General features: G+C 43.4%; 1 protein-coding gene across 5 annotated transcripts in view; it reads left to right on the top strand.

The window, feature by feature from the left end:
- Positions 1-413: 413 nt before the first annotated feature.
- The window catches only part of SLC15A5 (solute carrier family 15 member 5), a 61,342-nt gene continuing 36,773 nt past the window's right edge, over positions 414-24,982 (top strand). For 3 of the 5 annotated variants that reach the window (XM_072999767.2, XM_072999766.2, XM_020808553.3), the window contains exons 1-3: positions 4,780-5,047; positions 9,164-9,601; positions 11,801-12,023. In XM_072999767.2, the coding sequence (XP_072855868.2) occupies positions 9,232-9,601; positions 11,801-12,023 (593 nt within the window). In that variant the 5' untranslated portion in view covers positions 4,780-5,047; positions 9,164-9,231. Of the gene's footprint in view, positions 4,608-4,779; positions 5,048-5,923; positions 6,118-9,163; positions 9,602-11,800; positions 12,024-24,982 lie in introns of those variants that run through there. The other 2 variants (XM_072999765.2, XM_020808552.3) reach the window with 2 other exon arrangements.

Here is a 24,982-nt window from a genome sequence, read left to right as displayed (position 1 = left end):
GGAAATAAATATTTCTAGGATTTGTAATATTTTTAATATTTTCAAATCAAGGATAAGTGAATCAGCGGATGTTGATCCTTTTGATACAGGAGTCCTACTGTACTAGTAGTGTCTGTTTAGTCTTCCATTTGGGAGGCTTCTCCAGCCACCCCAAGAAATGGTGGCAGTTGTGGTCCAATCTTTGAACACTAAGCATGTGCTCCACCATTTAGCCAAAGTGAACTCTCAGAAAACAAATATAGGAATTGACCGAGGTTGTCAGATTCAGTCAGAAAGGCCAGATGTGACCTCTATGGGCCATGTACACCTATGCCCTCGTTCCTCCACTATTTACTTTGGTCTTTAAGAGACCCCTGGTGCACTGGATGTTGGGGAAAACCATCCAAATTCTTGGACACCCACCAGGGAATATTTTAGGACCTCTGTTTATCTATAGTTTTGGCCTAAAACAGGTCCAGAAGCAGCAAACCGAACCCTTACAGGGTTCAAGGGGCCTTTTAAAGTCAGAATTAAAAAGGGGGTATCAGGTGGAATGGGAGCACAACATAGGGCAAGATTGGACAGCCATTTGTCTGGGTTGATATGAGGTCTCCTGCTTTGGGCAGGGGGTTGGACTAGAAGACCTCCAAGGTCCCTTCCAACCCTACGGCGATTCTGTGGTTCTGAGGTCCGTGACCTGTTTATGTTGTCCAGCCTGAAATAGGCAGTAGCTGAAATCCTGTTGCACAATTACTCCAAAGATGTAACTTTTGGTGGTGAATTGTCATCAGTTAAGAAATCTCCATAGACATTATCTGTTGCATGCCAAGTCTTATGATTCGACATGCAGCAGGTAATGTCCACAGAGGCGTTATGCTGTTTGCGTAACTACGCAACAGGATTTCAACCGGTGTCTGTCATTATTATAGTGACACTGAGGATCCAGCTCTGCCGTTCTGCGATGATGAGGATGAGGATGATAGAGAACTGTTAGAGCCATATTTTCATATTTTAGTTGTCAGCCCTTCTTGATTACCTAATTACTTTTTTTCTTTTTTGGAAGACGGGGCAATTTTTCTGAGTGCTTATTCCAATCTATACTTTGTCATAGGATTTTTAAAAAGCCATCTTTCTGTATGATAGAACTAGGTCTAATTTACCCATTAGAGAAAACAATGTCATAAAGAATATCTGCCAACGACACGGTATAAAACTTCACCACCATGCATCATGAAAAATAATTGCAATCCAATTACCTCTGAATTATAAAACCGTCAAATAGGTGCAATAAGACAAGAGCCTGTGAATGCATGAAAAACTGCCTAGCACCAATATAATTATATATGTTTGGGTTGAAGCTTTGAAAAAGAGAGAGAGAGAAAGAGAGATAAAACAATACAGCAGGTGCCACTAGAAGGGGAAGCAGACGGCTGCCACAGTCGCTAGATGTTATAATGGGTTTGAACTGTGGCTTAATATGGATATATGCCAGACCATAAGTGCCTCTTATTTAGAGCCCTACAATGTGGTTTTGAACATTTGAAATTGCAGGATTGACCAAAAATATTGGTGAATTACGCTTCATACTTGGGGGCTTTATGGCTTAGGCTGAGAGGCTGGGAAGGTTATTGTTTGTACTACAACTGCCACTATCCCCCAATCTAAGGGATTTATTTTTTTTTTGGAGGGGGGTTGTAGTAAAAAAATAATTTCCCCACGCTTTTAGCCTAGGCTGTGTATTTACCCCAGGAGGAGAGGCGCAGCATATCTCAGATGTAGAGACATTACACCTCTCTTCCTGCTGGTCCTTCACAAACATCCACATATAGAATGATAGAAGAAACGTTACTTGGCTTACGAGATCATGTTATTACCCTAGCTTCAGTGTTTGCTTGGGGGTCGACATATGGAAGCGTAACCCTTGTGAAATACTGGTTCAGCTCAAACGGTTGGGACTAAGAAAGAGCAGGACGTGAGGGTTAAGGTTCGGCCTCCTGTTTTTCTCCAAACAAATCACCAGTCTTATGAGGCTTTGAAATGGGTGTAACGTTTATTGCAGGATTCAACAAGAAACCAGTGTCTGCAAAAGCATTCCAACATTTGTCTACTTCTAACCACTGGCCAGCAAGGGGCTTCCATTCATCATCTTTGAAATGGTTTCTCCCCCCACCCCCAGTGTTCCAGGGCCCAGTCCAGTCCATGGATAGGTTGGGATTCAATACTGGTCCAGTCTCCCCTTCCAATAAGGGGACTGTGTCCTCGTCCCGGTGGTCCTGGATCCTCCGGATATCTCCTCATCTGGTATTCCCTCACCCTCCATTCTCTTCTTTCTCTTCTCTCTCTGTCAACCTTCTCCTTTTCTTCTCTTAACCTCCTCCTACACTCCCTTGTCTCTTTTTCACCCCAATAAGATGGCTTGGGGGGGGTGAGCTCTCTCCTCCTTCAGGCATCTGCTTCTTCCTTGGGTATCCGGAGTCTTTCCCACTTCCCCGTCCATGGATCTTCCATCCAGATCCATTCCCAACCTTCCGGTAACTCCCCTTCTCCCCTTTTTATATCTGCTAGCTCTGCCTCCACTTCTACCCTTGGCTTCCATTCCTTTCCCGCCAAGCCTTTCCCAGTCTCTCTGACTGTTGGTCTTTTCAAATCTTCCTCTACTCTCCCCGGGTTCGGCTCAGGCGGTCCTGTCTTCTTGGGAGGGGAAACGGGCAGGGCCTGGATTTCTTTCTCTGCCGTGGGCAGTGGGCAAGAGGGACGGCACTCCAGTGAAAGGGATCTTACTCTCACCTCTGATCTTACACAGGACTCTGAGTAAGAAATTTGAATCGGAAAGAGCAAGAGAGCTGAAGAAGCTGGAGCTGCTGTTGCCACTTGGACTGCTAAGGCCCTAACCAACTTGGTCTAGGTATAATTCCTATATATTGGTGTGGGAGGTTAGTGGGAGTTTTGTGCAGTGGTTCAAACCCCAGATTGGGTTTGACTCTATTTTGGACCAGAGCTTAGAAAAATAAAAGTTTTGGACAATATCTCCTGAAATCTGCCAGCCAACATGGAACTTGTTGTCCAAAAACATAACTTTTCTGAGCTGCACTTAGGAACTAAAAAGAAATTTATTCTCCACCATATTTAGACATGTAGGTTAACTTCAGCCACCTAGTAGAGCACAGGACAGGGATATATACAAATGTTGTATACAATTCCACTAGCATTCCTCTTAAAACAATTATTATGTGTTGCCAATATGGTCAGAAATAAAGAAGAGCTTGTGGATTTACTGCTGTGTTCATTGTTGCTGTGGTTTGCTGCCTTTTCCTCCACGGTACATCCTGATCTTAAGTACATTTCTCTGGAAGTATTTCTCACTTCAATGGAATTTTGCATTCCACACTCACATTATGTGAGTCCAGGACCAAAGACTTTGCTCTCACATTCCGTGGAACAGGAGAAATCTATCTAGCAGATAGGTGATACCAGGAGACTAGTTAACCTTCACGGCTGAGCAGAGAGTAAATCTAGATTTCCTTGCCTCCAACACATCTTTGCATTCAGTTTTAGGACCTCAGTTATCCTGTAATATAGAAGCTTGGCAGAAATCCAAAATCCAGTTTCCCAACATCTCGTGTCATGTGCCGCGATGGAGATGCCAGCTTTTATTCTGCATTCCTTCTGTGTCTTTAATAAAAACGACAGCAGGACAATCCCTTTACAGGAATCGACCACAATGTGACAAACAGAGCAAGCAAAATTTCCAGGTCTTCAGAATTCTTCAAATCGAAGATCACTTCGGACGAATTTGAAAGCTTGCCTGCCATTTTATTAGACTTCCTGCAGATTTCACTTTTTATGGACCGGTACGGCCATCTGTGGTTTTTGAACGTCTCCTTTAATAGAGCTGGAAAAATCTAGTGGCTACCTGGCAAGTTGGTGTTAAAGGCACAGAGGCTTTGCCAAAATAATGATAAATAATAGTTTAAAAAAGCAATAAAAATGTTGGCAGGTTTATGGAAAGAACTTACTCTCCTGTAGTTTTGGCTAGTAAGCAATCTTTACTGAAGAAAGATTACTAAAGGCAAATTATGATTTTTTTTTTAGTAGTCTATAAAGGTATTGCCTATGCTTGCCTTTGTATTTTATTAAGGGAAAACAGAAGTTCCTTTCAGATTGGTGGGACACAGAGGCTTATTTTTTTTTTTTATCGGTACCCACCATCTTGCAATTGCACTCCATTGAACTCAATGGGGTGTATAATATAATTGCATGCCATCAAGTCATTTCTTACCTATGGTGACCTTTTTAATGGTTTTCTTGGTAGAAAGCCTTCAGATTCCCCTAGGAGAGGAATCAAACTCCCAACCTCTGGCTCTACAGCCAGATACCTAAACCACTGACCTATCCAGCCAGCAATAGGATGTACTTCTGAGAAAATATGTATGAAATCAGTTTACAGAAAGTATGTATTTTGCCTGCTCTAAATCTCTCTGTTCCTCATCCTCCCCATAATGCTTTATGCATTCAAAGCCAGAGCAGAGAGCCCGGGTGTCTATCAGTTTCCACTAACGAGTTGTGTTTTGTAAAGCTAGTGAGACACACTGTTGTGAGATTGTTATCCTAAACATACTGACCAGGAGGTAAGTGTTTTGAATTTAATGGCATTTGACTTGGAATAAATGTAGGGAAAGGTTCCCCCCCCCATTTAACATTGACCCTTTTAAGTGTGTATTGGAAGGGAAGGTTGCACTGATTAGAACAAAGTTTATATTGGGTAATTTGCTTGCGCTTTGCCCCGGAGATCATACCAGATGAATTCTGAAAAGCTTATTAGAATATTAGAAGCTGGGCTCTTACTTGTTTCAGCCTACTCTACTGGAAACCATGAAATGTAGTAGTTTCATTTTAACTATAACCCCCAGAATTCCTTAGCCATTACTTGCTAGAGAAAGTCTGAGAGCTCTAGTTTGAAAAACAAACTTTTCTAGGCTCAGCGAGTAGTTGGGAAGCGGCCAAAATATCTCAGGCGGCAGGGGCATCCAATTCTTCCCTATCACCTTCCTGTCCACATCCAGAAACGGTAATCTCCTACTCTAATCTATTTACTTTTTTCCCATTTTATTTCCTTACAAGCAGTAGAAGAAGCTTTAAAGAATCCTAGCAAAGCAAACAAAACCTCAGTTAGGACAATGGATGTTTGGTCATCTTTATACACCTCTTGTGAAACTGGCACATTATGAGATGCTCATGCTTTTTCTCTTCAAGTTTCTAGTCCCTATGGCTGTGAAAGAGAAACTTAAAAATATGTTGGCTTAAACCGATGTATTGAGGTAAATCTCAACTAGAGGAGGCTCACTGAATCAATTGCTGAATGGTATGTCAACACTTACATGAATCCTTCTGATTCAGTGGGTCTGCTCTAGGGCCTAGTGGCTGGAGATAGGTAATTAATAGGCTCTACTGTCAGTGTATGAGATCCGTGTTGTCTAAAAGAGGTGGAGGGCTTTACTGCCTACTTTTTTTGTTGTTGCTGCTGCTGCTGCTGTCATTTATCCTTGCAGTCCACCTAGACCTAATTTCCACACTTCTGCCCGCTGTCTTTTCTGTGGACTTTCCAAGAACATTGCAAAACAGCTGAAATCTATGTTCTTGGAAGCATAATATGTCATGCAGGTATATGCAGGTTTACTTATAGCCTGGTCCTATGCTTTTAAAAAAATAAACCTGGAAGTCCCACCTTGATTTCTAAAGAGTGAAGCCTTCAAAAAAAAAGTGTGTCTCTTTTCTGCGAAAAGAATATGCGTCATGCCCTAATCTTAGACTGTTATTCTGAGCAAGCCTTCAGAGAGAAGGGGTCGTAAATGTGAACGAGGAAGGTCGTTTGGCAAAGCTGACTGTAGGGTCCCATACTGTTTGTTTGATCACCACGCTCTTCTGACCTTTGCATATTGACTAGGAAGTAAGTCCTATTCTGTGCAGTGGGATTCACTCCTAAGGAAATATACGTAGGGGTTCTCCCTAAATATACCCCGTATCAGGGCAAAAGTCATGTTGGTCGTTCCTGGGTCTCTCTTAAGAAGCCTTGCAAGACTAAGTTGTCCAACTGACAGTACTTCGGAACGACTACAGAAGACAGGTAACAGAAGACAGGTAAGGGCATAATTACAATATCTGCCTATCTTTAGAGTAGACTTTGAGTATCAGGGCTTAGAACTTCCAATAGACAATACTAGAACTCTTTTCGCAACAAATATTGATTCTGGACCCAGTTTTCAAGATTTATTGAGGCTTTCTTTCTGCCTTTGTTGTCTTCTTGCTAGATCTTGTGTTGAGGGACATGTAGCCCCCACTTGATAAAGCAGGGACACTTCGTACATGCTCAGATGTATAATTTATATATTCACATCCATGCCTGTGTCAATTTCTTTAAAGAGAAAATATAGCCAAAGGTAGGGGAATGAAATTAGAATTCCTGAAGGAAATATGGTGGATCTAAACAGGATCAGTATATAATGATTAACTTTAACTTCAAGAGGAACCCTTTCCCCCTAATTATACCACTTCTCTTCACAGTGACTGTTGTTTTCAGTTGTGATTGTTATGTGGTATTGACTTATTTCTGACTTACAGCGACCCAAGATCATCCACGCTCTTGTATTTCCCATCACCATTTATGGATGTGAAGGCTGGACGGTGGAGAAAGGTGGTGGTGGGGAAATAGATTCATTTGAAATGTGGTGCTGGAGGAGAGCTCTGTAAATATCCCAAACTGACAGAAAGACAAACAAGCGGGCCGTAGCTCAAATCAAGAGTGAATTCTCTCTGGAAGGAAAAATGTTGAAACGGAGGCTGTTGTACTTTGGGCACATCATGAGAAGGCGGGAGTTTCTGGAAAGGCTGAAGGCAGCAGGAAAAGAGGAAGACCGAACACAAGATGGACTGACTCCCTAAAGGAAACCACAGGCTTGAATTTACAGTGGGGTCTTGACTTGAGAACTTAATCCGTATTGGAAGGCAGTTCTCAAGTCAAAAAGTCTGTAAGTCAAGTCTCCATTGACCTAAAGTGCATTGAAAACCGATTAATCCCGTAACAGGCTGTTTTTGTTCCATTCTGGTTTTTTTCTGGTCTGTAAGTCAAATCTCAGTCTGCAAGTCAAACCTAAATTTTGCGGCCAGAGAAGTCTGTAACTCAAAACGTCTGTAAGTCAAGCCGTCTGTAAGTCAAGGGTCCACTGTACAAGAGCTGAGCAGCGCTTTTGAGGACAGGAAATTTCAGAGACCACTCAGGCTTAGGGTTGCCCTGTGTCCGAGGTGACCTGACAGCACATAAGAACAACGATGAATTGGTGACCTCCAGAAAGTCCTACCATTAACAGTCTTGCCCAGATCTTAGAAACTCAATACCGTGGTTTCTTTTATCATGTCAATCTGTATCATGTTTGGTCTTCATATTTTCTTACACTCTTGTCGCTTTTCCTAACCTTCTTCCTAGCGTTTTCAGTGAGCCTTGACTTCTCATGGTATCTCCAAAGTACAACAGCTTAGCCGTGTTTGTTTCTAGTGAGAGTTTAGGCTTGATTTAATCTACAGCTCAATTATTTGTCTATCTGGAGGTCCTGTAACGGTGTCCTCTGACACCCCATTTCAAATGAATCAGGGTTTTGGGTTTTTTCCCCCCTCAATTGCTTCATAGACCAGCTTTCAAATCCACGTGTTATAATCAGGAACACCATAGAACACGTGTCCTCATTCAGAGCTACATAACAATGTTTTCAGTCTTCTAAATATCAGCATAGAGTTGAAGCTAGAAGCTTGTTCTCCTTGGAGGTTGGAAACGTTACTTTGGGAGCTGTCTGATCTGAGAGATTCAAGGAAGGAAGGAAGGAAGTAGGAAGGAAGGGAGGGAGGAAGGGAGGGAGGACGGACGGACGGACGGACAGACTGTTGGATCACACATAATGCTGACGAGCAGATTGAGGAGGAGAATTATACCCTCCACATGCATACCTGTTCACTTCACATTGAGCAGGGAGGCCTGACCATATGCATTGATGCACAAACCCAATATCCCTTCTGACTCTACTATTCGAATTGGAGAGTGACCTGCGGGCAGGGTGCATGGGGTGCCCAGGTTTCAGGATCCAGGTGGAAGCATCAAGGAGCTGCTGTGATTAGGTGATGGGGAGATCCTGTGATTTCAGCGTCTATGAGGCCATGGGGCTGTTTGGAGCAAGGCAGGAAAGTTCCGGTGCAATGAGAACACTCCTGGCTTAAACACGGGTGCAGGGTCAGACCCCCTCCCTCTCAACCCTAACCCTTCCCTACCTTTCTGACATCACAAAGGTCTTCCCACTCATTGCCAACTTTGGGCTGGATTTCTCATGGGATACAATGCCGCTGACCAGACACCTACCTGTACCAGGGGGAAGAAATTAAAGGAGAGGATCCAAACTGTGTGACTCCATTCCTCTTTCTGCTTAAAACCCACTTCTGTTCAGGAAAAATTATGCAGGGCTTAGAAAGCGGTGCTGAAATATATATATATATATTGCTTGCAGACATCCTAGATTATTTTCATCAACCTTCCCACTCCCAGCTTTTCACAGGCACGATGCAGTTATTCGGAATGTTGATGGAGAGGCTACTTATTACACTTAAATTTAGCGGTATATACCTTTTCTAATTAACTTCCTTATCTGAATTGAACTCCGAAACAACAAGAAATGTAATAACGATAAACTATTGTTCATCTGCTGATGTGTATTCTTCATGTCTTTATCACTTAACTTCCATTTTCATTTGTGATTGCTTAATTAAAGCATTGGAATATTAGCTCTGCATTACTTTCTTGATCTTAATACTTGAGGGTTGGTGTGTGTTGTTGTTTTTTTGCCGAGGTGCTTTAGCCTTCTTCAGTGTTTAAACCTTTATCTGCCAGACGAGCAGATAAAGTTTGCTGCACATTGTATTGGATTTTACATAATTTTAATCGGCAATTGTTTGAATGGGGGAGGGGTTGGAAGATTGCATGCACCTCATAGCAAGCTAATTAAATGGATTGGTTTCTGCAGAAGTTGTGCTTTCACATCAGTTGGTATCGATGTCTTGGACCCTAAAACAAGAAAACCAGGGCAGAAAATTGTCGTGGCAAGGTGTGGAATTTAACACAAAGGTCTGACTTGTGTGTTAATTGCAGGAAAGAGTAGCCGAAGGTGCACGCATGCAAAAAAAGAGAGAGATAATATTATCCACTAGCATCGAGCAATGTCTCCGTTGGACGTAAGACTCCCGGAAGCGACACCGCTTCTAAACTGCTGTTCCAAGGAGGAGCGGAGAAAAATCACACCTGACCACGTCGGTGGCGCGCCGGACTCAGAGTTTCGTAAGAAAGTCAGGGTGACCGTTTGCTTGTTGCTGGTGGACTTGTGTGAAAAGTTTACTTTCTTCAGCATTGTCTGCAACATGATCCTTTTCTGCACCCTCAAGCTTGGCTATCATAACTACCAGGCTGCTGTGATCAATCTCTGCTTTGTGGGTGCCTACCTGGTGAGCCCCATCCTGATGGGTTGCCTTGCCGAATCCCCAGTGGGGCGAATCAAGTTTCTGTACATCTGTGCTTTGCTACACTTTATAGGTAGGTGGAACTTGTTGTGTGGGAAATGGTCCCATGTCTTAGATAAGAGTTTAATCCTATGTAGCATGTGTATTTTGACTTCTGTTTAAGGAACAAAAGCTTTCGAATGTTCCAGCTGGAGAGAACTGGCTTCCAGCCCTCCTTCTGCCATGAATGGATCAAGAATTCTCCACAACGTTGTCTCACTAACTTAGATAATTAACACACCTGCTTTCTTGCCTTATAAATCCAAAACACATCAATGGAAACACAGGATGTCAATAACATAGTGTGCTAGTTACAGACTTACAGGGCTGATCTGAAAAACATGCCAAGAAAACAGACACTGATTTACATGGTTTTTTGAAAGTTAAAACTCATCACTGTTTTAGCGTTGCTTTTGACAATGGTGTGCTTAGACAATGGCTTTGTAAATTGTCTTTGGGAATTCCAGATTGAAATGAAAGCAATAGAATTGGTCTGTATCCCAGGCCAGAAACACAGCTTAGAGATAGACCATAATTAGAACTAAAAGCTGACAGACGTGATGGGCTGTCTTTTGGGGTTTTTGGAAAGCAAACCTGAAGACGAATCACCCTACAAAGCAACGTAATTTGTACACTCTCAGCAATGAGAGGAACACAGAGATATTTGCATTTGTTAAAACATTTCGCTTTCAGTCCTCAGCTATTTCTTATTAAAGATGTGGATAGTGCTGGGGGAAAAATATCTTCATCAACAATTTCCCAAGTCTCTCTGTATGAAGACATCTCACTGGGAATTCCGCTACACCGGCAAAAAAAGAAAAAGAAGTCTCACTTTTTAAATTTACCTTTTGTTTTTAGGTTTTTCCTTTTCTGCTGCAGAAGAAACTGCTAGTTTCGATGCACTTCCATGCCCCTTCCAGGGAAACGTGTGCAGAAAATAATCCATTTTGTGTAGGAATTGTAGGAATTATGTACAGATCGGTGTTACTTCCGGGTGGTGGTGGGGGAGAGGGGTGGCCTCAAAATATCTGAAATTTACTGTGAGATTGACCCCAAGATTTTTAGAAAATAAATCTTGCAGTGAGGAATCTGGCTGTAAGGAGTAAAAGGCCAGACAAAGAGGGATTACTTGGTTTCTTGCCAAGAGTGAGAGGCTGTGAAATTCATATAGCTGCTTCTACCATCTTATTTTGGCTTCCATGTTTCAATTTTGCTGTGTTTCTTCAAATCTCAACTGCATTTTCTTCCTAACCTTATTTTCTATTGGTTTTCAAGACTTTGGGTTTTTGGTTTTTTGTTTTGCTCCTGAGATATTAACACATTTTTGTGCATTTTTTTCCGGAGTGTATCATTATCTCATCTAATATATACTTTACGCCTATGTGAATTCATTTTTTAATGTGTTGTTTGCATTTCAGCTGTACACATATTTTTGTGTATATGTTTTTCTCCACAATCTTCAGATGTGCAAGGGCTTCGTAGGACTCACAATCAGTGTCAGGAGGTGTAAAAACATCCTTTTCAACAAGATGATTGAACTGATCTAACTTCCGTCCTGTTCCCAAATTGAATACGCTAGCTAGTTTACAGTAGCCCCATAATGCATCTTTTACCATGCAAAGAGGCATGACCTATAACTGGTGTTCCTACAACTGATGCTTGGTAGGAAGAGGTAGAACTTCTGCAGGTAGAGATTGAGGTCTTCTTGCAAACCACTCCTTCTTTGGGAAATGTTTACAGTGGTGCCTCGCTAGACGATGATAATCCGTTCCACTGAAACCGCTGTTTAGCGAAATCATTGTCTAGCGAAAAGCATTTCCCAATTGGAATGCATTGAAACCTGTTTAATGTGTTCCAATGGGGAAGAATCGTCGTTGTCTAGCGAAGATTGGCCATAGGAAAGCCGCTTTGTGAACTGCCAATCAGCTGTTTAAATCGCTGTCTTGCAAAGCTTAGGTCCTGAAAACACCTGTTTGCGAGCGCAGAGGGAGCTGTCAAACTCATTGTCTAGCGAAAATCGGTTTGCGAAGCAGGGACCATTGTCTAGCGAAATTCCCCCACAGGAATCACTGTTTTGCCAATTGCTATAGCCATCGCAAAAAGCCAATGTCTAGCGAAGAAACTGTCATGCGTGGTAACTGTCTAGCGAGACACCACTGTATTTCATTTGCCTTTTAAAAAAAATTCTGTCTCCCCTTCCACTCATCTCATGCGCTTATCTCTCCTGTTGCAGGTGCAGCCATGTTACCTGTCGTTGCCTTCCCCTTTAAAGACTTTTTTATAGATCAGCAGTATGTCCTTCACACTTTCACGGAAAGGGAACAGAAGGTTCTATTTTATGTTGGATTGTTTGCTACCTGCCTTGGCTCGGGAGGAATAAGAGCTGTAATGTGTCCCTTAAGTGTCTACAACCTTGATGAAAGTGGACAAAAGGACCTTCTATCGTTTTTCAACTGGTTAGTGCCTTAACGCTGTTGAAGTGTGAGGAGGAATGTGCGTGGGAGGATGGGGTATCATTTTGGAGAGATCTCACTAATTGAAAACCCCGTATTTCCCCTAAAAACATTTTATGCTGCAAATGTTTTCTGTTTCTCAAAAAAGCTGCTGCATTGTTTCATTATATGTTTGCTTTCATTTGATGTGCTCGATGTTAAAGCATATTTCCTTTCTTTGTGGGTTTTGTAATCTAGAGAGGAGGTCATAGAGGGACTAGGAGACGATAGATCTTTTCATTGCTATCTGCCAGAAGGAGGAGGAGTAAGAATTTATGGAAGGTAGACCCAGGACACTAATATAGCTTGTTTTGCCTTACAGCTCCTGGGATCCCACTATCCATGCTGGTTGGGGCCAAAGCTTAGAAAAGTTACTTTATTTCAAAATCCCTGAGACAGTGGTAGATCATTCGATTCCGTTGGATCCGTCATGAGGATCAAGCAAGATAGGATGCTGAAAAGACTGGTTGGTTGGTTGGTTTAATAGCAGGCATGAAGTGAGGGCAGGTTTACTGGCTGGCAGCAGACGTTTTGCTTCTTCTCCCCTTTTGCAACTCCAGTGAAGCTACCCTTCCTTACACGTATTGCATTCCCGCTAGCAGGAGCCTCCTTTCTGCAAAAGCTGGTCAATTCCTTGGGGATGGCCAATCTGCTCTGGATTTTACCATGTTTCCCTGAAAATAAGACATGGTCTTATATTACTTTTCGCTACAAAAAATGCATTAGGGCTTATTTTCAGGGGATATTTTTTTTCATGTACAACCATCTACATTGATTCAAATACAATCATGACATCTTCTGGTTGCTGCACAAGGGTGGAGGACAGGGTTTCACTTAACTGGGGCTTATTTTTGGGGTAGGGCTTATAGAACTACGAGCATCCTGAAAAATCATACTAGGGCTTATTTTCAAGTTAGGTCTTATTTTCGGGAAAACAGGTAGTTGATCAAAAGGTTCTGAACTTGTCTAGTTCTGAACCCCATCCACAAAATAGATCTAGCACATTGGATGGCTCCTTTATGGCTTGGAGTAGATTTTCTGACCCATCCTAACCAGACAGGAGTGTTGTAAAGATAAAATGCCAGCACTTTATGAAGAGGATTCATATTAAGACTGAAAGGCCTCAGAGCGTTGGCGGAAATCTCAAGAAATGGCTATGCCCCAGCATTCCATCTTGTGAACAGGTCACCCTCCATGTAAAAAGAAATGCAAATCTTGTAGCTACTTTTTCCTGCTGTCTCAGATCTGGTCACGTGGCCTTATTATCATTCCACCCAGCCAAAGCTCCATCACCAACTACTTTATTTTGAAATATCATTGTAGACTTTAGGGGAGCAGTTTGCCTGGAAAAAGCCTGTGCGGACAAGTATAATGAAAAAACATGAATTCTATTGCTACATGGATTTTTTTCTGAATTCAGTAGGATCCTCATTTTCACAGGATCAATGTCCATGGTTTTACTTATCCGCATTCTGAAAATATTAAAAATATTAAAAGAAAAAACCCATAGAAATATGCATTCTTATTATTTATTTATTGAAACCAGCCACTAGAGGGAGCCAGAGACCATTCTATGTACAGTGGTGCCCCGCATAACGACGTTAATCCGTTCCGGATTAATCGTCGCTATGCAGAAACATCACTAAACGGAACCGAAAAAGCCATGGCTCCTATGGCTCCCAAACTCACTGTTGAGCGAAGTTCCTCCATAGCGCCGCCATTTTCGTGCCCTCGGTAAGCGAGGGCAGGGCGTGAAAACACTTGTGGTGGCCATTTTAGGCACCCGGCTGTTTAAAAAAACATTCAGCTGTTTAAAAAAACATTACAATGCGAAGATTGGTAAGCGAAACGCTTACCGATCATCGCAATGTGATGTTTTACCCATTAAAACATTGCAATGCGATCACATTAGAAATCTAAAAGATTAGATCGCTATGCGGATTCGTCGTTAAACGGTGCACTCGTTATGCGAGGCACCACTGTATTCTTGTTGTTGAAGAATACATAGCATGGCATCTGCCTCCCTCTAATGGCTATTTCTGGTAATACATAGTGAAAATACTTTATGCTGGATTTTTTTTCCTTTTCCATGATATGTAACTATTATCCACCATGGGGCGGGGAATCATAGTTACATACATACTATTTGTGACAAACCCAGACCTACTGGGATATGCCACCAACCATTCCCTGTAAGAAGTCACACAGACCAGGGATGGATTTTTAACCAATAAAAGAATAAGGTTTATTTAAAACAACACACAGGCAAAATAAAATGATCAGGTGAATAAGATATAGTAACGTGGCTTAGTCTCATTCATACATGCATACAGTTTGGTTCACACAGAACCCTCAACTTGAAGCACAGACCCTGAACCTATCAGTTCTGGCTAACCAACAGACACCTGAACCTATCAGGTTGGTACTCTGACACACAGTAGTACCCTGTCTGACACACAGACTCCCACACCAGCTTCTTCTTCCCAGCTGCTGCTTCGTCACATCCCAGCGTCTCTTGAACTTCACCACACAGGCTTCACATATATATACAGTACAGCCCCTCCTCCTGATGTCCCGCCTTCCACTCCCCATAGGATGGAACTTTCCCTCCAAACCCATGACAGACAGGTAACATCAGTGCTGTATGTAACACCTCCCCTCTTTATAAGTTGTTTTGTAGGGGGAAAGCTAACGTGCTTTTTCCCAAAAAACAACCTGGATAAAACACACAAAAACAGTTATACATACAATATCATACTTACTTATACTTACATTCTAAGTTAACCATATCAATTAGGCATTTAAACATTTACCATATACATTACATCAATTTACCTTTATTCATACAAACCAAGTTCAAAAAACAGGTACATTTAACTTTTTCTTCACCAAAATATATACATAGTCCATGTTCTTTCGCCGTCTTCATTCTTCAGGTCTTCTTGACAAGGCGTCAGCAACACAGTTCACTGACCCTCTGACCACCTTCACTTCAAAGTCATAGTCCTGTAGATTTAAAGCCCACCTCATAAGTTTGCTATTGTGGGTTTTCATTGTCTTTAACCATTGCAGTGGTGAATGGTCAGTGCACAGAACAAAATGTCTTCCCCAGATGTAAGGCTTGGCCTTCTGGATCGCGTAGACTATGGCCAAACACTCCTTCTCCACGGTTGCCAAATGTCTCTCACCTTTTTGGAGTTTCCTACTCAGGTAGGACACTGGATGCTGGTCACCATTCTCATCCTCCTGGCACAGAACTGCTCCTACCCCGCTGTTAGACGCATCGGTGTAGATGATGAACTCCCTGTCGAAGTCTGGAGCACGCAGCACTGGATAGTTGATTAGCGCCTGCTTCAACCTCTGGAACGCCTCCTCACAGTCGCTGGTCCACGGGATGCGGTCATCAGCCTTCTTCCTCGTCAGATCGGTCAGCGGAGCCGCAATCTCGCTAAACCTCGGGATGAACTTTCTGTAGTAGCCCACCAACCCAAGAAATGATTTGACTTTTTTCTTGGTGTTGGGTCTAGGCCAATCACGAACTGCTTCTATTTTGGCCTCTAGGGGTTTTATCACTCTTCCCCCTACCATGTGACCCAAGTATTTTACTTCTGGGCTACCCAGCTGCAGTTTGTTTTCTTTGCAGAGCCTAGGCCAAAGCACTCCCTCCCCTGGGTTAAAGTGCCTCTCCCCGGCTTTCTGGTCATCCCAAACTTTCTTTCTGACCTTTTGAGCTTGCAGGGTCTCTGCTGCTAGCTCTAGGTTTCTCTTTAGGTCCTTCCTTAAAGAGTCTATGTATGTCACAACGTCTTGTGGGTCATCCTGGGTGATCTGCTCCCAATTTTGTTTGATCAAATCAAGGGGCCCTTTCACCCTTCTCCCAAATAAAAGTTCAAACGGACTGAACCCGGTACTGGCTTGTGGCACTGATCGATAAGCAAACAAAAGGGATTGCAGCTTCTGGTCCCAATTGTTTGGATTCTCTGCCAAGTAAGCCCTAATCATGCGCATTAGAGTCCCATTGAACTTCTCAGTTAACCCATTACTTTCAGGATGATAGGCAGTAGTTTCCTTGTGCTTAATTCCACAGATTTGCCATAAGCGTTTCATGAGCTTTGATGTGAACGATGCGCCCAAATCTGTGATTATTTCTGAGGCAAATCCCATCCTGGACATATACCCCACCAGGGCATCTGCCACTGTGTTAGTTTCAATGTTAGTCAAGGGTATGGCTTCAGGGTACCTCGTGGCATGGTCCACAATGGTGAGAATGAACCTGTTCCCCCTCTTTGTGGCCTTGGGCAAAGGTCCCACTATATCCACCCCTATGCATTTGAACGGAGTGTCAATCACAGGCAAAGGGCACAACTTTGCTTTGGTCCTGTCGCGGTTATTCCCCTGCCTTTGACACACATCACATTGTTTACAGAACTCCCTGATCTGCTTCCCTATGTCAGGCCAGTAAAAATTCTGTGTGATTCTCTGCTGTGTTTTGTTCACCCCTAAGTGTGCAGCAAACATGTCAGAGTGCCCCCTTTGTAAGATCATGGGGCGATACTTTTCAGGTACCACCAGCTGACTTCTGATCCCATCTCCCCCTTTTGAGATATTCCTCAGGGTCTCTCTATACAAAATCCCCTTTTTCTCCAGAAATCTCACTGGGGTTTCAGGTGTTAGCTGGGCGTCAGTCACCTGTTCAAAACACTTTTGGAGAGTGGCGTCTGCCTTTTGCTCTTGTCCAAATCTGCTGTCTGTGGTTAAGGTTTCCACCACAGCTTCTGAACTCCCCTCTGCTTCCTTCTCTGGCTCATCATTACCCCCTTGAACTGTCCCCGTGGTGGCTTGTGAGCGTGTAATCACTAGCACCCGTTTCACATGTTCAGCCAGGTCATTTCCCACGAGCACGGCTGCTGGCAGAGTCGATGAAATTGCTAGCCGCCAAACTCCCCTCCAGCCTTGAAAGTTGACAGGTACCTCCGCGACTGGCAGTGAGATTACCTGCCCCTCAATCCCTGCCACCTTCATGCTCTCATTTGGGATTACATATTCCCTAGGATGGCACAGGGTCACCTGAGAACAAGTGTCCCGCAGCCCCCGATACTGACGGTCAAGTATTCCTACGTCCAACCCTGCTGTCTCAAACAACTGAGAATCTGTTCTCACCAGCAGACAGCGCCTGACCTCTACAAGAGGACCATTTTCCTCAGCCTGATCAGCAGATGTAGCTGTTCCAGATTGAGTAGCCATGGCAACAGGCTCCCTCAGTGACAATGAGCCTTGCTCTTTCTGGACACAGAACACAGCTTTTGGCTTTGTCCCACTCGAATCTTGAGGCACAATTCCTTTTAGCTGCTTTAATTTCTCACACTCTGAGATTAGATGGCCCTTTCCCTGACAGAAATAACATTTTCTGGTGTATTTTGAGTCTCTCTCATCTTGTTTTGGTTTTCCCTCCAAAATCTGAGGTCTTGGTTTCATGTCTGAGGGCTTCCCTTCACCATGGGCCCCTCCCCCTTGCTGGCTTTTCCCTGGTCCCTGAGAGTACTTGCTGTAGGTTTCTTTGGGTTTTCCTACAGATTTCTCCTCACCTAAGGGCTTTCTGATTTGATAAATAAAATCTGCGATCTCGGCTGCTTCTGCCACAGATTTTGGTTTCCTTTCCCTCACCTGGAATTTCAGTTCCCCATGCAGGACTGAATAGAACTGTTCCAGCGCTATCAAATCTTTAAGCTGCTGAAAGGTCTCTGTCCCCTCCTGAGATAGCCATTTCTCTAGCAGCCTCACCAATTGAGCCCCCACTTGGGTAAAAGTCTGCTCTGGTTTCTTTGTGAGGGACCTGAATCTTTGCCTCAGCTGTTCCGCATTTATCCCATGTCTTGCAAACACCAGTTTTTTAAACTCTGCAAAATCTCTCATCAGTTCCTGTGGCATCTCTGAATAAACCTCAGCCAGGCTACCACTGATTAAAGATCGCATGATGGTCATCTTCTCAGTTTCCCTCACTGAGAAGTCCACAAATGCTCTTTCCACTAAGGAAAAGAACACCTCAGGACAATCTCCCTTGTGGTACACAGGGAATTTCTTCAGGTCAGCTTTAGACAATTGGCCTCCCTCAGAATCCCTATTGTTATTATTGTTCTGATTCATCAGTTCCAATTTCCTTAACTCAAACGCCATTCTTTCTTTTTCCAGAGCAATTTTCTCTCTCTCTAATCTTTCCTCTCTTTCCCTTTCCTCCATTTCAAATTGCCTCATCCTCAGTTCATGCTGTTGGGCTATGAGCAATTTTCTGAGTTCTGGGTTCTGCTCTCCCGTGCTGTCACCCTGCACTGAGCCAAATTCATCCTCAGAACCTTGGTCTACCTGGGGGTCTTTCACTTCACCCATTTCTGCCATCTGGCTTCGAGTCAAGGGCATAATCCCCCCTCAGAACAGGCTGCTTTTAAAAAGTCAAGCCTCAAAATAAAACGACCACTTTTTTTTTTCTTTTGCCTCAGAACCAGCTTTCCCTATAGATTGCTGCTGTCCTTTCAGCACTAACTTGCAACAGTTGCGAGCTAGAGTCTACCCCCCTCTGCTGGGCCTCTCAGCAGACAAGCTAGCTCACTTCTACTTTACAATTTTGCCTCAGCTTTTTCCCGCCAAAACAGGCTGCCTCAGAGCTCCCTAATCTAGTCCCCAATCTGAGGTTACACGTTCTTCTACTAGTGCACCCCCCCCCGTGAGGTACACCTAGAAGATTACCTACGTGCTCTCAGATTGTCCCTGACTAGACCCCCCTTGCTCTGGGCACACTTGCCAAGGCTTTGCTGGACCGCTGGACAACTGGACCAGTCGTATCCCACACGCTGGACACCAATCAATGTGACAAACCCAGACCTACTGGGATATGCCACACGTTAACTAAGCTGCCACCAACCATTCCCTGTAAGAAGTCACACAGACCAGGGATGGATTTTTAACCAATAAAAGAATAAGGTTTATTTAAAACAACACACAGGCAAAATAAAATGATCAGGTGAATAAGATATAGTAACGTGGCTTAGTCTCATTCATACATGCATACAGTTTGGTTCACACAGAACCCTCAACTTGAAGCACAGACCCTGAACCTATCAGTTCTGGCTAACCAACAGACACCTGAACCTATCAGGTTGGTACTCTGACACACAGTAGTACCCTGTCTGACACACAGACTCCCACACCAGCTTCTTCTTCCCAGCTGCTGCTTCGTCACATCCCAGCGTCTCTTGAACTTCACCACACAGGCTTCACATATATATACAGTACAGCCCCTCCTCCTGATGTCCTGCCTTCCACTCCCCATAGGATGGAACTTTCCCTCCAAACCCATGACAGACAGGTAACATCAGTGCTGTATGTAACACTATTATCCATCGGGGGCTGGATTGGAAGCAATCTCCTGTGGATACTAGAGGTCCTACTGTACCAAAGTTTGAAAAACTTACTTTTTTTTTTTTTTTTGGATTACCACCCCCCAGAATCCCCCAGCTAGCAGGCATTGAGGGAAAGGTAGACTCAAAATGTAACATTCCCAAATTATGGTCTTTATTCCCTGTGCATTGATACTGCTAGCTTTTGGAATTAAATATGAGCATTCCTAAACACTGTGACTTTAGACTGAAGGTGAAAATTTTGGTTGATTCCTTCAGGCATATTCTTTCTCATTGACCTACCCAGAGGAGTAGATGAGAGAGAAAAACCCTTCCTTTTCTAACTTTCAATTCTGGGTTTTAATCCTTAATTAGCAACATCATTTTGATTAAACAAGACTCTGGAGAATTAAGGCTGGAGACCAATCTGAACAATTGCTCAAGAGAATTTATTGTATTGCAGTCCTAATAATTCAGAGGATTTTTTTAAAAAAATTAATCAAAGTGACACTTTCTAGTGTTGATTACAAAGGGAAAGATGAACGCATATAAATGTATTCTTGGGGTAATTCAAGCAGGGCATTATTTGGAGGTTTTAGTAGACTAAGAAAGGCAGATGATAGAAAAACCTAATTTCTATAGCAGTATATAGTCTCTAGAAAGAAAGAATGCATGTCTCTGATTATAAATCTAACACAATGAAGCAAAGTCTTTGGCCTCAACTGTATGAAGTACAATTGTGGTTGATACTTCCTTTACTTGATTGTTTGTTCTAAGATTGCGGATAATCTGTACCTTCGAAAAGATAATGTTCTAGCAGTGGAGGCCTTGAAGTTGTCCGTTAATTTTGTTTCCAGAACATTAGCTGTCTTTGTAAGAACAATTGGTACTTATACTAGCAGAATACAATATGCTGTGGTTTTGAGCTCTTGGCTTATTGAACAGGGATAACCCCAGAAATTTATAATGATGTAAACTATAATAATAAAGTAGACAGCTTATATTTCTTGCTTGTGAATTCAGGGATAGTGCAGGAGAAGTGGACTTAAACATGGGTACAGAAACTCCTCATCCTGATTTCAGTGTCTGAGTTATGCTGATAGCCATCACAGACTCCAACTGCTACCTTTCTCTAACAACAGTTAGGCTGACTTCTTAGAAGTCAGTTCAATACAGTGGTGCCTCGCTTAAAGGCGATAATCCGTTCCAGGAAAATCGCCATTAAGTGAAAACATCGTAAAGCGAAAATAAAAACCCCATTGAAACGCATTGAAACCCGTTCAATGCGTTCCAATGTGGTAAAAACTCACCGTCCAGTGAAGATCCTCCATAGGACAGCCATTTTCGCTGCCTGCATAGTGAGGAATCCGTCCCTAAACACAGCGGGGAGCCATTTTATTTACCTGGTGGCCATTTTGAAACCGCCGATCAGCTGTTTAAAAAACATCATTTTGCGAAGAATCGGTTCCCAAAGCAGGGAACCGATAATAGCAAAGTGAAATTCTCCCATTTAGACCATTGTTTTGTGATCGCAAAAAGATCGTTGTAAAGCGGATTTGTCGTAATGCGGGGCAATCGTAAAGCGAGGCACCACTGTAAATGTAAAGTGGAGGCCATCCACCGGGAGCTCTCTCATTTTTTAAATACAGTGAGTCGAGCTGAGATGTCCAGCGCGCCATCTTGCCCGGTGATCCTTGATCACTTTCAGCCTGTGACGCCGGATACTGTGGACAAAGCGCTTGATCGCTATCGTGCCACCACCTCCTCCCTTGACCCTTGCCTGGCCTGGCTAATCAAAGCAACCAGGCCTACAACAACAGAATGGGCCACAGCAATAATTAATGGGTCTTTCATTGAGGGCAGGGTTCCTCCTGCCCTCAAGGAGACACTCATTAGGCCCATAAGGAAGAAACCTAATTTGGCGGCGGACGAAATTGGCAATTATAGGCCCGTCGCCAATGTTTCTTTCATCAGCAAAGTGGTGGAGAGGTTGGTGGCTGACCAGCTTCAGGCTCTTTTGGATGAAACAGATGCCCTGGATCCCTTTCAGTCGGGCTTCAGGCCACGCCATGGTACAGAAACGGCATTGGTCGCCCTGTATGAGGGAGGCCGACAGGGGTAAAACATCTCTGTCGGTCCTTCCCGACAGTATCCTGGGGAGGCTCTCCGAGTTGGGAATTGGTGGCTTGGCGCTTGCCTGGCTCCGTTCCTTCTTGGGGAACCGTCCCCAGATAGTACAGCTTGGGGAGAATACCTCGGCCCCGTGGAGTCTCAACTGTGGGGTTCCACAGAGGCCGATTATCTCCCCAATGCTGTTTAATATCTATATGAGGCCGCTGGGTGGGATCATCAGGGGTGTCATCAATATGCAGATGACACCCAGTTCCTTTTGCTCCTTTTGGTTCCTTCTCACCAACTGCAGGAGATGCCGTTCTGTCCCTCCAGTGTTGCCTGGGGGCTGTACTGCAATGGATGCAGGAAAACGGGCTGAGGCTGAACCCAGACAAGACGGAGGTTCTGAGGGTGGGTGCCCCCACTATCGGCGGCTTGGGTGACTCTGTCTTGTTTGGGGGGTCACCCTTGCCGCAAAGAGTGGGGTTCACACCCTGGGGATCCATCTGGACCTGGTGCTCACCATGGAGCCTCAGGTGACGTCGGTGGTCCGTACCGCCTTTTTCCATCTTTGGCGGATAGCCCGGCTGCGACCCTATCTCAATACGGGGGCACTCACTACCTTGGTACATGCGCTCGTAATCTCGAGATTAGACCACTGTAATACGCTCTACATGCGGCTACCTTTGAAGTTGATGTGGAAACTCCAAGTGGTGCAGAATGTGGTGGCCAGACTCCTTAGTGGAGCAAGAAAATACCACCATATTTCTCCTATTTTGACCGCGTTGCATTGGCTGCCCATTCGGTTCCGCGTTGACTTCAAAGTCTTGATGCTTACATATAAAGCCCTAAACGATTTAGGGCCTCGATACTTGGCGGAACGCCTACTCCCACCAAGCTCTACCCATGTCACTCGAGCGAGTCAGTAGGTGAGGCTGAGGAGCCTGACGCTGAGGGAGCCCCAAAAGGAAAAAAACAAGAAACTGGGCCTTCTCAGCAGTGGATCCTCGCCTCTGGAACAATCTGCCTCCAGAGATTCGCGCGGCTCCCTCGCTGGGTATTTTCAAAAACCAATTAAAAACTTGGATGTTTTGGCAGGCCTTCCCTCCAGTTAGTTTCTGATTCTCTCCCCTTATTTTTCTCTTGTGGTTTATTTTTCGTTTGTTCTCCATCTTGAAGAATTGCCTTTTTAGTGTAATAATTCCTTTTTTATATTTATTCTCGTATTTTGTGTTGCAAGCCATCTAGAGTGGTCGCAATGGACCAGATAGGCGGGATATAAATAAATAAATAAATAAATAAATAAATAAATAAATAAATAAATAAATAAATAAATAAATAAATAAATAAATAAATAAATAAATAAATAAATAAATAGGGTAAACCCAAAACGTGGCCACTTGCGTATCAGCAAGTAGTTGCTTAGAAATGAAAAGAGAAGATAGTAAAACCTATCTGTCTGACTGTCTTCTGCTGTTGTGTTTATTATTTGTAGTGAACACATAAGATGGCAGTAATGGTGGACATTTCCAGAGCATCAACAGTTATTTTTAAAAAATAATTTATTCCCTGTATCAGACAAGAAACAAAACAGAAGCAGCAGAAGCAGAGAGAGAGAGAGAAGACAAAAATGTTGTGATACCTTAAAGACCCATCCGTGTGCATGCCTCATTGACAGGGACTGGAGTCCATGATCCATAGAGTTCCTTCAAGCTCTGCAGTTCTAAGATGATGATGATGATAATGTGTGTGTTTACACGGTAACAAATACGGTAACAGTATATCTAGTTACCGTATTTGCCGGTGTATAAGGTGACTGGGCATATAAGACCACCCCCCAACATTCCCACTCAGAATATAGAGTTTGTTATATACTTGCAGTATAAGACTACCCCCTCTTCTGCATGTGTGATTCTGCTTTGGCTGCATCATGGGGAGAGAACGTTTTGCTACTTTTGGTTCCTTTTCAGAGAGAGCCAGGGTTTGCTGGAAGAAGGAACAGCAGAGAGCCAGCAGCCATTTTGAGAGGCAGCAGCCATGTGGCTGCTGCCTCTCTGCTGTTCTGACAGTCAGCTGTTCCGCGCTAGAGTCAGGCTGTTCCCAGGCTAGGAGCGGGGCTGTACTCGGTCTTACTACCAGGTAAGTGACTTCACTTTGCTGGACATGCATCCGGCGTACAAGACGACCCCCCCACTTGGAGGAATGTTTTTCAGGGCCAAAAAGTCATCTTGTACGCCGGCAAATACGGTAGTTTCCATTACTTTAAAAATGAACATTAAAATACTATAGGGCTCTGGCCTGTGATACAAAACACAAGCATTTAGTGGGATCACACATGCCCTGTAATTGAGGTCAGTGTACTGGTGAGCTTCCTCTGAGCAAAAGCTTCTGCCAGAGTCCTGCATTGCTACACTGGAGGAGCTTCCTACTCAGAAGAAGCTTAGTGGGATAATGACTTGTAAAAGTAACGAAAACAATTCCCATTACACCATAAAAGGAGTAATTTTGTCTCTCATAATATTACAACTGAAGTGCACTGTAACTAAGTTATTCTTTAATTCTTGCAAAAAGGAATTGAGCACATTATTTGTAACTAGTTGAGAGTCAGTGAGGAGAGCTGAGTTCAAATCCCTGCTTAGCCATAATAAACTGACTGGGTGTCCTTAACTGAGTCCCGATGTTTGTTGCACTGTGAGGATGGGCAGACTTACTCCTTTCACTGGCAACCAGGTGACATAATTGTTGGAACAAACCAGCCCATTTCTAAAGCATTCCTAGCCACATCTTTCTGGGTCTCTTTCAGGGGCTGCTGTTTTTCTCAAGTTGTCAAGATAGCTCTGTTTTGGTTCATTTCCAGCATGTCCAATCCCTGGAATGAAACTTAAACAGAGCTTGAAGCTTTAAATTTCCCTTCCACTTTCAGTTTCCCAAAATTGTTAAGTGGCTTAAGAAGACAGTTTTATTTCTTCATGATATGATGAGATTAAACATTTTTGTGGGAAAGCAGAGGAAGAAAGTAAAGGGTTTTTAAAAAAATCTTTTAGGACAGCGCTGATGCAGTATATCTCTTAGGGAAAAAATTAAAAAAGAATTGAAAGCTTCCTCCCAGAAGAACGAGGAAAGAGAAGGGGGATTTGTTGCTGTTGTTTTCTCAAGGGAGACAGGGCAAATAGGGCTGCTTGAGGTCCATATGCCACGTAGATGCAAGGATCACACCAAATGGCACACCAGATCTCTACCTGACCCTAAGTCACCCTGTTAAGCACAATCCCGCTCACTCCAATTGAGCCATGTAGACAAGCCTACACATTATTTCATCCTCATGGGTTTGCTGTTGCAAAATAAAACTGGGGACAAAGAAAACCATGTATGCCACTTTAAACTCACTATAGAAATGGCAAGAATAAAATAAAATAAAAC

Source organism: Pogona vitticeps, chromosome 5 (assembly GCF_051106095.1).
Source record: "Pogona vitticeps strain Pit_001003342236 chromosome 5, PviZW2.1, whole genome shotgun sequence".
Taxonomy (NCBI): Eukaryota; Metazoa; Chordata; class Lepidosauria; order Squamata; family Agamidae; genus Pogona; species Pogona vitticeps.
This window is presented reverse-complemented; position numbering and strand designations above follow the sequence as displayed.